Source organism: Cervus elaphus, chromosome X (assembly GCF_910594005.1).
Source record: "Cervus elaphus chromosome X, mCerEla1.1, whole genome shotgun sequence".
In the NCBI taxonomy this organism is placed as follows: Eukaryota; Metazoa; Chordata; class Mammalia; order Artiodactyla; family Cervidae; genus Cervus; species Cervus elaphus.
Window position 1 is genome coordinate 124,077,455 of NC_057848.1, and position 12,689 is coordinate 124,090,143.

General features: G+C 35.5%; 1 protein-coding gene across 4 annotated transcripts in view; it reads right to left on the bottom strand.

The window, feature by feature from the left end:
- The window catches only part of WNK3 (WNK lysine deficient protein kinase 3), a 163,873-nt gene that overhangs the window by 38,763 nt on the left and 112,421 nt on the right, over nucleotides 1-12,689 (bottom strand). For all 4 annotated transcript variants that reach the window (XM_043896927.1, XM_043896925.1, XM_043896926.1 and 1 more), the window contains exons 11-17: nucleotides 11,395-11,459; nucleotides 6,816-6,963; nucleotides 6,061-6,177; nucleotides 4,411-4,566; nucleotides 4,278-4,329; nucleotides 2,828-2,968; nucleotides 1,340-2,268 (exon numbers count right to left, since the gene is read on the bottom strand). In XM_043896927.1, the coding sequence (XP_043752862.1) occupies nucleotides 1,340-2,268; nucleotides 2,828-2,968; nucleotides 4,278-4,329; nucleotides 4,411-4,566; nucleotides 6,061-6,177; nucleotides 6,816-6,963; nucleotides 11,395-11,459 (1,608 nt within the window). The remainder of the gene's footprint in view (nucleotides 1-1,339; nucleotides 2,269-2,827; nucleotides 2,969-4,277; nucleotides 4,330-4,410; nucleotides 4,567-6,060; nucleotides 6,178-6,815; nucleotides 6,964-11,394; nucleotides 11,460-12,689) is intronic.

Below are 12,689 nucleotides of genomic sequence, written 5' to 3' on the forward strand. Positions count from 1 at the left end.
AATCAGTAAGTATATTATTTACAAGTTATCAATAGTAATGACCACAAGAACTAAAACCAGGAACTTAAATGTTTGGGGAGTGGGAGTGTCAACACAACAATTTAATTTCCTAACCTCCTGAATTTTTGTGTTTACACATTAACTGAATAACTTTAAATTACTAGTTTACAAAAAAAATAAGTAAGTTATTTTTATTCAATGGGATGTTATGCTGTTAGCTGAGGTAAAACTATGTATTCTAACATGGTAGATGTCTGTAAGTGGGGAAAAAAAGTGCAGAACAGCGCATGTATATAAGGAAGTATATGTATATAAATACATAGTATATATCTGTATCTTTGTAAATAGATATACATATAAAAAAGTGCTATATAAATATTTGTGTGTTAGTTAAAACCATATCTGGGAAGATTTATTAACAGCTGTGTCTATAGGTTTGGAAGTGGGGTGGATTTTACTTTATATACATGCATATATTACTTAAATAATAACAATAATAGAGATACAGTGATAAATATTTTTAAATATGTCTATGATATACTATAAAATAAAAAATTAAGTTGTAGACCAATATGTTTATAGCACAATCCTATTTTATTGAATAAAAAGTTATAGGTTTTTAACTAGATCTGTATAAGCTTAAGTCAAGAAGGATAAGTACCATATAGTGGATAAGCACCAGACAGTGGTTATCCCTATGAGCTGACAGAACAGAAAAGAGAAGTTAAATTCTTACATTACATAAATTAAAAAAAAAACAAGTCAGGGGATTATGGGGGATTTTAATTTTCTTTTAAAAAAATTTTTCAGATAAATAAAAAACCCACAAACAAGATTAAATTGAAACCATAATATTTTAAAAAAGAAACTGATAATAGGTATTTTTAAGTGGAAATCTAAAAGCAAGTTCTTCCTGCCCCCTAAAACAATCTATCAGTCCTGTTCTGTCATTAATATAAACATAAACATTGCTCACAAGTTCCTAGCTAATTCAACAGAGGGGTCTCTCACCAAAGATAGTTCTACTGCCTCTATTGAGAAGTTTTAGGCCCCTGCATCCTAAGCCATGGCCTTTTAAACACCTGTGACCTCAGAATCTTATGACATAGATAATTTCATTTCAGGATGGGGAATACGTGTAAATCTATTGCTGGTTCGTGTCAATGTATGACAAAACCCACTGAAAAAATAAATAAATTAATTAATTAAAAAAAAAAAAAAACACCTGTGACCTCAGAATCTTATGACATAGATAATTTCATTTCAAAGGGCAGAACTTTAAAAAAGAAGGCATTTCTTTTAAAAGCATAAGGAATTGGTTAGAAACAATGATACTTACATGTAAACATAATTCGCTGGGTATAGAAGTTATCACATTCAGGTCCCTTTTGAACACTGATATGTTAGCAGGCTGATTCACAGCCACATTGGACAGAATCTTTGAGCCTGTCTGTCGAAAATTAGGGGACTGTGCAGGACTATCTTGAATTCCACAGTGACTGGTGCCTATGACTTCTGGCACTGGACATGAGAGTACATCTTCAGCAGAGGAAGAAAATGGAGAGTCTATGCTTTGGGTATCCTTCTGACTCTCAGGGTAGATGCTAGGTATGTTATGCTCCTGATAGAGCAAATTTCTTAATTTTTCATCCAGAGTTTTAATTCGGTTGTCTGCAAATTCCATTTTTGGAGGTTTTTCCCCATCTGATTCCAGGACAGTAGAGGATAGAAGGCTGGTTGGTTCAAGGCCGGGATTCTGAGTGGGAACGACCATCTTAGGAGAACTTGCTTCCATGTTCACTGCAGTTTCTCCTTCTTGGGAAATAAATTCTGCATCCATAGTTGGCTGCTGCACTAGTAAGGACTGAGGCTTTTGATCAGATATAAATGCTGGGGTTGTAAGACAGCTAGCAGCAATCTGAGTTGACTCGCCAGAAGCTGCCTGACTGGCAGCTTGGTGACCTGGATACACAGGTAGAAATATGCCTGCTTCATTGGTGAGTCCCTCACATTCAAGTGGAACTGCACGAACTGAAGTAGCAGTATGATTGGAACTACTAGCAACTGGTGCCATTATCTGCCTGTCTTCTTCCACTTGATAAAGTATAGATGGCTGCTTAGTTTCTACACTGGCATATTCAGAAATCTTACCATCAACTACATCCTTATGTTGTGATGTGGAGGTGAAAAGTACACGCTGGCATGGATTACTTTCTAGAGTAAGCAGTGTGTCCTGTGATATTTCCTTATTACTTATGTTTCTTGGACCTGGAATAATAACAAAGAATGGCTAAGCATGTATTGGTAAGTACAAAGCACAGACTAGTCCAAACTCAAAAGGGGCAAGGAGGAACAAGGGGCAAATCAGAACCAGTGTGAAACTACTCTTGTAAATAAGAATCAAAATACACAGAATTCAAACTGACAAGGAGAAAAACCTTTTCTTATTTTCATAAATAATAAAATTTAAATGGCTTAAGTTATATTCCAATACTAACATCTTCAAAAATCTTATGGAAATTCTCATAAGCATAAAATACCCATGTTGTTGTTCAGTTGCTAGTCGTGTCTGACTTTTGGCAACCCTATGGACTGCAGCACGCCAGACTTCCCTGTCCTTCCCTATCTCCCAGAGTTTGCTCAAATTCATGTCCATTGAGTTGGTGATACTATCTAACGATCTCATCCTCTGCTGCGCCCTTCTCCTTTTGCCTTCAATCTTTCCCAGCATCAGGGTCTTTTACATGAAAACAACTTAAAGATATGGTATATATTTTGCATCGCCATCTTCCAGGTCTGGATAAAGGTGCAGACAACAAACACTTACTAGAAAGTAGGTTTAACCCAGGAACTGTAGGCATGTACTGCTGAAGAGAAGGAGAAGATTGAGCCTCACGGTTTCTTATTGTCTGATTTATACAAAATCGCCATCGACCAACTGGGGATGACTGAGGAGGAGCAGATTCATCTGTACAAAGAATTGGCAAAAATTAATATGCTAAGCAATTGTTAATATGTCTAACTTGTTAACTAAGAAAATCAGGTTAAAACAACAAATTGTCTTTTATCTCCATTTCCAACAGCACAAGTTAGCCTAGTAACTTATAAGACCAGACCTCCCAAACCCGACTGACAAATACTCTAAAAAACTAAGTGCAAGATAGCTTTAGAGAAGGATTTTGGATTCTTCAGAAACAAACATTGCATCCGTAGTGATTAAAAGCAGGACACTTCTTTTTGGAAAAAAATGAAAAGCATTATTTCCATTAAAACCTACACCTTTGTTCTGTATCTTGATTATGGTGGTGCATACACATATCTATTAAGAAGACTAAAATTTACAGAACTCTACACCAAAAGAAAAAAAGCAAATTTTACTTTATAACAACTTAAAAAACAAAGTAATATAAACCCCTACATCTGTATTCCTACTTTGTTAACTTATTCAAATAAGTAATTCTCTTTTAAACTTTACCCTACTTTGCCAGTTAGAAATCTACTCAAACCCCTACTAACAAGAAAATGAAGACAGAGGAGAAAACCCTGGCATCTTAAAACAATCTAACTTTCAGGATAATGGTATCTGGTTCCATAACTTCCACACCACCTGTTGTTTCTTCATGCTATTATAATTCCTTCAGAGGTCCTCATTTGTCTATGGCTCTTCTCCCCCTCACAGATACTCTAAATATACCTATGATCAGAGCTGAAAAGAATGGAGAAAAAAAGTTGTGAGAAGAGAAAATAGAAGACCTCATTTTTAGTCCATGGACGTTTATCTGGTATCTGATTTACAAAAACTTATTAGTGATCAGAGCAGGTAGAAGCATATCATTTGTGGAATGAAATCAAGAAACAAATGCTACTGATATTAAACATGAGGCAAACTCAGAACACAGTGATTTTAGTTAAGAAAGTCACTGTCAATCTCATATCAGGAGAAAAATAAAACTTGCCAGTTAAGTTCAAACATTAAAGCTGTTAAACGTCATCAGTACTTTGACTGCTTTTCTGGTAACATACCATGCAACAACTCAGAAATAAATTAATCAGGTAAAGAACCAAAACTTAGAGGAAATTTGGAGAAGAGTTTTACTTCTCACTTTTTTTACTTCTCATTTCTGAGCTATAAAGTCCTTTCAAAGTGTGGGGAAACCTATATTAACAATTTATCAAATTCCTTTATTGGCTAATATCCTTCCCAAGGTGTGTAAATTAAAAGTTTCCAAATGTCTTGCTTCAAAAGCCAAATGGTAAATTTTGTTAAATATACTTACTGCTGGTTTGACTGGAGGCAGAATTTATCTGTATTTGTTCAGATGATCCTGTCTGAATTAAAAATAAATAGATAAATAAAGAAGTTCCTGATATATATTCAAGAAGACCTATTTGCTAAGCAACTGCTCTTACTTGGCTACTGCTGGGTTCCACAGTAACAGAGTCAACTCCAACAGCTCTTTCTGTAGCAGAGTGAACATGAAGGATCTCCTGGGCTTGACCTACAATAGCCCTCAATTCTTCCACAAATTTTTCTTTTTCACTTTCCAGGACAAAGTTATCTTCAACCTATCCAAAAGGAAAAGTAAGTCTATTCAAAAGAATGTATTTAGTTTCTTTGAAATTATAATATGGTGACTACCATAAAGAAAAATTAATAGGTATTTAGATCCGATTGCCACAACAGAATTAAGAAAGACTAGCAATAAAATCGGAGGAGGCAATGGCAACCCACTCCAGTACTCTTGCCTGGAAAATCCCATGGATGGAGGAGCCTGGTGGGCTGCAGTCCACGGGGTCGCTAAGAGTCGGACATTACTGAGTGACTTCACTTTCACTTTTCATTTTCACGCACTGGAGAAGAAAATGGCAACCCACCCCAGTGTTCTTGCCTGAAGAATCCCAGGGACGGGGGAGCCTGGTGGGCTGCCGTCTATGGGGTCGCACAGAGTCGAACACGACTGAAGCGACTTAGCAGCAGCAGCAGCAGCAATAAAATGCCAGACAACACATTAAATTATTCTTTCTACTTGAGATCACCAACATTTGTCAGATTGGCACTACTTACCTACCAGAAGCCAGCATTTTAAAAAAAATTTTGGCATTCTATAAATTAATTGCCATTTGAATAACATAACTGAGGCAATGTTTACATTTAAAACTAGGATGTCCAAACCCAAAAGCTTTTAAATCAAAAATCGCAAAATGAAACATCTCTAAAGATGATAAAGTATGGCTCTGAGACAGTTCAGAAAAAAACTAAGTTGAATAAGAGACAGAATTCACAAAATTATTAACATTTTCAAAAGTTAAATTCTGCTTGGCCAGGAATATATATCCAAAGAAAACTGGCAGAAATGAAAGTATTATGTACTCTTCCTGCCACCCTAGCCCATTCCCCTAAAAAAAGAGGGGAATACTAACTTAAGCCTAACAATTCAAAGAAAATACAAAAACTAAATGAAATGATGAACATTACTTGAACACCTATATGTAAGATGTTATAACTGTATAAGCTATTAATGCTTAGGCCTCATCCCCCAAAATTCTAATTTAATTAGGGACCCAGGCAACAGAACTATTTTTGTCTTAGGGTTTTTTTGGCCACACCATGAGGTTTGCAGGATCTTAGTTCCCCGAAGAGGGACTGAACCCGGGAAACTGCAGTGAAAGCTCCAAGTCCTAACCACTGGACCTCTAAGGAATTCCCCAAAGGACTGTTTTTTTTTTTTTCATTTATTTTTATTAGTTGGAGGCTAATTACTTTACAATATTGTAGTGGGTTTTGTCTCTTCTGTTGATTTTGACATGCAGCTAGAGTTAAGAACCACTTACCTAGCTCCTCTGTTAATGAAACTCCCTCATATTTTACACATAAATATACTGACAACAGAGGGGGTATAGTGACTTACTTTTGATCATAACCAATTTAGCTCTTTATGAATTTTAAAAAAGTAGCAGTACCCTAAGAAAATATGGCTCTGAGTAATTGAAGGGGGAGAATTAAAGGGGAAAAAGACACACAATGCTGAAGGGAAAATAATTTATCTTTTCTGTACTTACCATATAGTCTACAATATCCTCTGGTGCATCACCATCAACATCAAACTTGAAGGTGACCATCTTATTATTGTGTGTCTCCAGTTGACACTCCACCATGTTGTCTCCAGAGGTTGAAACCTGGGCACAAACATTTTACTAGTTTAAGAGTCAGTAATTGCCTTCTCTTTGCAAATGGTACAGGAAATATTTCAATGAGCTCACATAAAATATATGAAAAAATGGTCTAAAATATTGAGAATCTAAAAAGATTCTGCTTTTCCCTTGGTGAAATACTGTCTAAATAACTACTGTATGACAAATCTAAGGCTCAAATTATTCAGCAAAAAAATCAGGAAAGAAAAGGAACACAACTTTTATAAAAATACAAAAAAAGTTACAATAGTCCCTATAATTATCTGCAATGCAAAGATCTAAATCTGGCTAATCATTTTCAAAATTCTCCTAATCCCACAAATTGACCTTTAAGCAAAGGAAAATTCACTGATAATAGAAATGTAAATTGGACCAACCTTTCTGGACAACAATCTAGAAATATGTATTGAGAAATTTTAAAAATCTTCATACTCTGATCAATAATTCTACTTCCAAGAATATATCATAAGGAAATAATCAGCACAAATACAAAGATTTGTGCTCAAGGGTGTCTGCTGAAGAATTTCATAATACTCTATACTCACTGCCACAGCAACATCGCCCCTCCCTGACTCCCCAGACCTCAACATGCACTCTTAACCAAATCATATTTACACACTGACCTGAAGAACAGTAAGCTGAAATTTAGTTCCCTTCTCTGACCGAGGACAGGAAGCTCTTCTCTGTTTGATCCGATCTTGTTTGCCATTTCCACTTGGGTTATCAGGGATGTTTGTGTTTTCCTTCACAGGTCCCACATCATGATTCAAACTATTATTTAAAAAAACAAAACCAAAAGCAATTCCAATTCATTTTCTCAGAGAAGACATTATTCTATGATTCTCAAAGTCCAATATTTAACCCAAATCAGATTTATAACATCTGAAATCCCTGTATGGATAGAATCATTCCATTTTGATGGTAAAATTCTAAGAAAAACCCTCGATTATAAAATAATAAATAATGAGTTTAAATAAAATACATAAGTAGTACAATATCTCTCAAAAAGTTATGATTATAAAACTTTTCAAATATACTAAATGCCATTGAATTGTACACTTTAAATGGATGAAAATTTAATGGTATGTAAATTAAATCTCAATGAAGCTGTTTTTAAAAGTTATGAAACATTGTGATTACTTTGTATGTATTAGGCAAACATCTCACAGTAGTGGGAGTGAAAGAAAAACACTGCTAGTGATGGACCTCTGTGGAACCTTTTATCAGTGGATGTTCTTGACCAATTTTAGTTTGTTTGTTTAGGGTTTTTTTAATTAATATGTTCAAATAAAATTCTAAAAACCAATTCTAACTCAAAATAATATACCTGTTCATGTAACAAAATAAACAGAGGATAGACAAGGTGTGGAAGACAGGAGAGTGCAGGAAACAGAACAAGAAATGAAAATGAGATAAAGAAAAGGAATATTATTCAGCTATAAAAGGAATTCCTGAAAAAAATCTACTCCTGATCACTGACTATACCAAAGCCTTTGACTGTGTGGATCACAACAAACTGTGGAAAATTCTTCAAGACACAGGACTCCCAGACCACATTACCTACCTCCTGAGAAACCTGTATGTAGGTCAAGAAGCAACACTTAGAACCGGACATAGAACAACAGACTGGTTCCAAATGGAAAGGAGTACAACAAAGCTGTATATTGTCATCCTGCTTATTTAACTTATATGCAGAGTACATCAGGCAAAATGAAGTACAAGCTGGAATCAAGACTGCCGGGAGAATTATCAACAACCTCAGATATGCAGATGATACCACCCTAATGGCAGAAAGTAAAGAGGAACTAAAGAGCCTCTTGATGAAGTTGAAAGAGCAGAGTGGAAAAAGCTGGCTTAATACTCAACATTCAAAAAACAAAGATCATGGCATCTGGTCCCATCACTTCATGGCAAATAGATGGGGAAACAATGGAAACAGTGACAAACTTTACCTTTTGGGGCTCCAAAATCACTGCAGATGGTGACTGCAGCCATGAAATTAGAAGACGCTTGCTCCTTGGAAGAAAAGCTATGACAAACCTAGACAGTGTATTAAAAAGCAGAGACATTCATTTGCCAACAAAGGTCCATATAGTCAAAGCTATGGTTTTTCCAGTAGTTGTGTATGGATATGAGAGTTGGACCATAAAGAAGGCTGAGTGCCAAAGAATTGATGCTTTCGAATAGTGGTGCTGGAGAAGACACTTGAGAGTCCCTTGGACAGCAAGGAAATCAAACCAGTCAATCTTAAGGGAAATCAGTCCTGAATATTCCTTGGAAGGATTGATATTGAAGCTGAAGCTCCAATACTTTGGCCACTTGATGTGAAGAGCCAACTCACTGGAAAAGACCCTGATGCTAGGAAAGATAGAGAGCAGGAGGAGAAGGGGGTAACAGGATGAGATGGTTGGATGGCATCACCGACTCAATGGACATGAGTTTGAGTAAACTCTGGGAGATAGTGAAGGACAGGGAAGCCTGGCATGCTGCAGTCCATGGGGTTGCAGAGTCAGATGTGACTTAGTAACTGAACAACAACAAAAAGAATGAAATCTTGCCATTTGTAACAACAAACATAGAAGTTGAGGGCATTATGCTAAGTGAAATAAGTCAGAAAGAGAAATACAAATATGATATGATCTTTTTGTGTAATCTAAAAATAGAAAAAAACAACCAAGCAAAAAATTCCCCAGGCTCAAAGATACAGAGGATAGACTGCTGGGTGCCAGAAGGAGTGGGGGGAAGGTAGAGAGTGGGTGAAATGGGTGAAGGGAGTCAAAATGTACAAACTATTAATACCAGTTATAAAATAATTAAATCATGGGGATATAATGTACATCATGGCAATGATAGTTAATAATACTGTACTGCATATTTCAAAGTTTCTTAGAGCAGATTTTTAAAGTTCTCATCATAAGAAAAAAATTTTTATTACCTATATATGGTGATGAATGTTTAAACTAGACTTACTGTGATCATTTCACAATATATAAAAATAGTAAATCATTATATTGTACATCTGAAACTAACATAAGGGTGTACGTCAGGTTTACCCCAATAGAAAGAAAGAAAGAAACAAAGGAGGAGGGAGGGAGTGAGGGAGGAGGGAAGAAGAAAAAATACACCACAATTTTGGTTAAAAAAACTGAATGAATAATGTGAAAATGATTCAACATGATTAATTCTAACTAGCTATATTTTGCAGGTTCAAGTCAATATGATTATGACAGGGCAGACTTTCAGTTGATCTGTATCAAAGGTATTTTTCAGCTTTTTCCTTAATAAATTTGAATATATTTCAATAAATACATTTGAAACTTAAATGAGGTCTGTAAGCACCAGATATTTTTTAAATTGATTTTTAGGTTAAGTCCTTTCTCCTAAAGAACTACTCATGAAGTATCTGTATAAAGATATACAAGAAAAGATAAAAATAACCCCTAATATTTTTTTCTATGTCCCTGTGAAAAAGAATTTTCATAACTACAAGTGGAGAAGGAAGATTCAATAATACTACTCTTAGTTCTTTAATAGACAAAGAAATAGCAGTAACATAACATCTTAAGAGGATAAAAGGGATATAATTTTAGTCAAGGCAGCTGTATCATTCACTTTACAAAGTTATCTTAAAACACTAGTTTAGGGTTTGGAAAAGATGGCAGAAATTATACCCCTAAGTATAACTATAAAATCTGGAAATAATACAGTAGAGTATCACAGGAGGGCACTGAAGAGTGAAAAGATGAAGGCAGACTGGCTAGGGACTCCCAAGACTTGAAGAAAAATAAGCATTTCCTGGTTACCCACTCAGTGACAGAAAGCAGTCCAGGTTCAGCATCTCTTGACTCTTGGCCAAAAGGCAAAGGTAGGTGAAGCACAGTGGTCTCCTGAGCCCCAACTAGCAACAGAAGGTAGTTAAAGTGAGCCCTTTCCTCTCTTGGTGACGCTGGTGGGAACTCTACTAGTACCATGTGGTCTGGAGAGATAGCCTAGGGCAGTGGGCCTAGGGCACTGCTCTCCAACCCCTTGGTCCAGCAGTGGGCCCCAGTGATATAAGATGAACCAAAGCAGACCAGAATAGTACTACAGGGACTCTGAAAACTAAATTGGCATTAGAACCATAGTCCACAAAAGTATCGATAGATGAGTACCTTGGCACCTAAACACAGTGACTGCCTGCTAAAATAGAAGATTTAAACAGGATCCAAAATATCCTAACATAATGTCCAAAATGTCCAGAATACAAATGAAAATTCTTTGTCATGCCCCAAGCCAGGAAAATCACAACTTGAATGTGAAAAGTCAATCAAGAGATGCCAAGACCAGGATGAATCAGGATGAATCAGAACTACCTGACAAGGATTTTAAAGCAGCCATTATCAAATTGTTTCAAACATCAATTACAAATACTCCTGAAACAAATGAAAAGTCAGAAAATCTCATAACAGAATGTATTAAGGAAGAAACAAATGGAAATTATAAAAGGAATATAATCATAGAAATAAACGATTCATTTTGCACAATAGCAGAATGAATACGACAAAGGAAAGAATCAATATCAGTGAATCTGAACACAGAACAAATGAATTAAGCCAATATGAACAAGATAGGGGCTTCCCAGGTAGCTCAGCTGGTAAACAATCTGCCTGCAATGTAGGAGACCCCAGTTTGATTCCTGGGTCAGAAAGTTATTACCAAATCAAAATACAATTATATATATACAATACATAAAATTATCTGGTTTTTATAATAATATAATTATATTATTATATCTGGTTGTAAATTATTTATTTAGATTAGCTGGAACTGTAAATTACATTATTTCCTTTTTTAAATTCTTACAATCTTTTCTTAAGAACAGAATATGAAGAGAATTCCCTGGTGGTCCAGTGGTTCGGACTCTGCACTCTCGCCACCAAGGGCCTAGATTCGAACCCTGGTCAGGGAACAAAGATCCCGCATGCCAAAAAAAAAAAAAACCCAGACTATTATAATAATGTGAACCAGAAAATGGTCAATAATATCACAATCCATATGATGCTTAATAACATAAAAAAGTAAGAATATCTACTATTTTTACTGAACATACACACAAATACTAGAACACAGAAGCTTCTGTAGTCAAGAGACTAAGCACCTAAAGAAGGCAAATACTTCAACATGCCCTCATTGCTTTCATGGTATTAATTGGAAGATACTCACCTTCGAACTAAATCTGGTTTTAGAAGAGCTGCTTGTTGTTCAGCTCCAACTGCTTGGGATACAGGCTGTAAATAGCACAGAAATAAAACTTATTATAACAGCAAACTTCAAGTTGAAGGTACAATTTGCTATTATTGCAGAACACATGTCTGTTACATTTCATATTTTGGTTACCACACAAACCAGGTAGAATGTCTACATTACTGAATGTCTATATCAATCCTACTATTGATGTTACTACCAAATAAAGAAAAACAAAATGCAGCAGTATTGATATTCACCAAGACTTTTTCATAAAAAACAGCATTGTTTCATATACTTTTGTTTGTTATCTTTCAATGGCTTCCAGTCTTAATTGTAAAACTACTAATGAGTTGCTATCACTCCAGAAACAGATAAATCAGTGATTCAATGGTTAACATGTTATATGGTCTCTCTCTCTCTTGTTTTCTCTTCACTAAACTACTGCCAACAATCCCTTTGAGGTGTTAGTATCCAACAGCTGCAATACTGGCTTCTAGGAAAAAGTTTAAGCCCTTTACAAATGCAAGTTTCAACTCTGCTGGAAAATAATTTTAAACATTTATCTAATCCATCCAATGTATTGCCACTGGTGACAGCAGAGTGACTCTAAAATGCAAATCTATCAAAATCAATCACTTACCTACCTAGTTCAAATTCTCTAATGATGGCACCTCATCTTCTATAAGGTTAAGTCCCTTTGGATGACAAATAAAGTCCTTAATGAACTGGTCCCTGCCTCATTCTCTAGTTCTTCTCCCCTTGAAGAGACACCAAACTCTAGCTCCTGTGAATGAGTCGAGCTTTTCCATATCTGGTGACTCTACTTATATTCCTTCATCTCCCTGGATTATTTATAACAAATATTATAATCATTACCATGTTAAGAAAATAGCATTCTTTGGTGATTTTTCCCATTTTATTGCTTTTATGTTACTACTTACATTGTATAATTAAAAACTTTCAAAGGATAGCAAATACTAAGTATACAGAAAAATAGGCATTTTCATAAACCACTGGGATTTATGGGATTGTAAACTGGTTAGACCTCTCTGAAGGGTAATTCAACAATTAAATTATCCAAGTTTTTAAAATGTCTAGCAATTTCATTTCTAGAAATTTAACCCAAGGAAATAATCAAAACTGTATGTGAGTCACTCAGTTGTGTCTGACTCTTTGCAACCCCAAGGACGACAGCTGGCCAGGCTCCTCTGTCCATGGAATTCTCTATGCAAGAATACTGGAATGAGTAGCCATTTCCTTCTTCAGGGGAT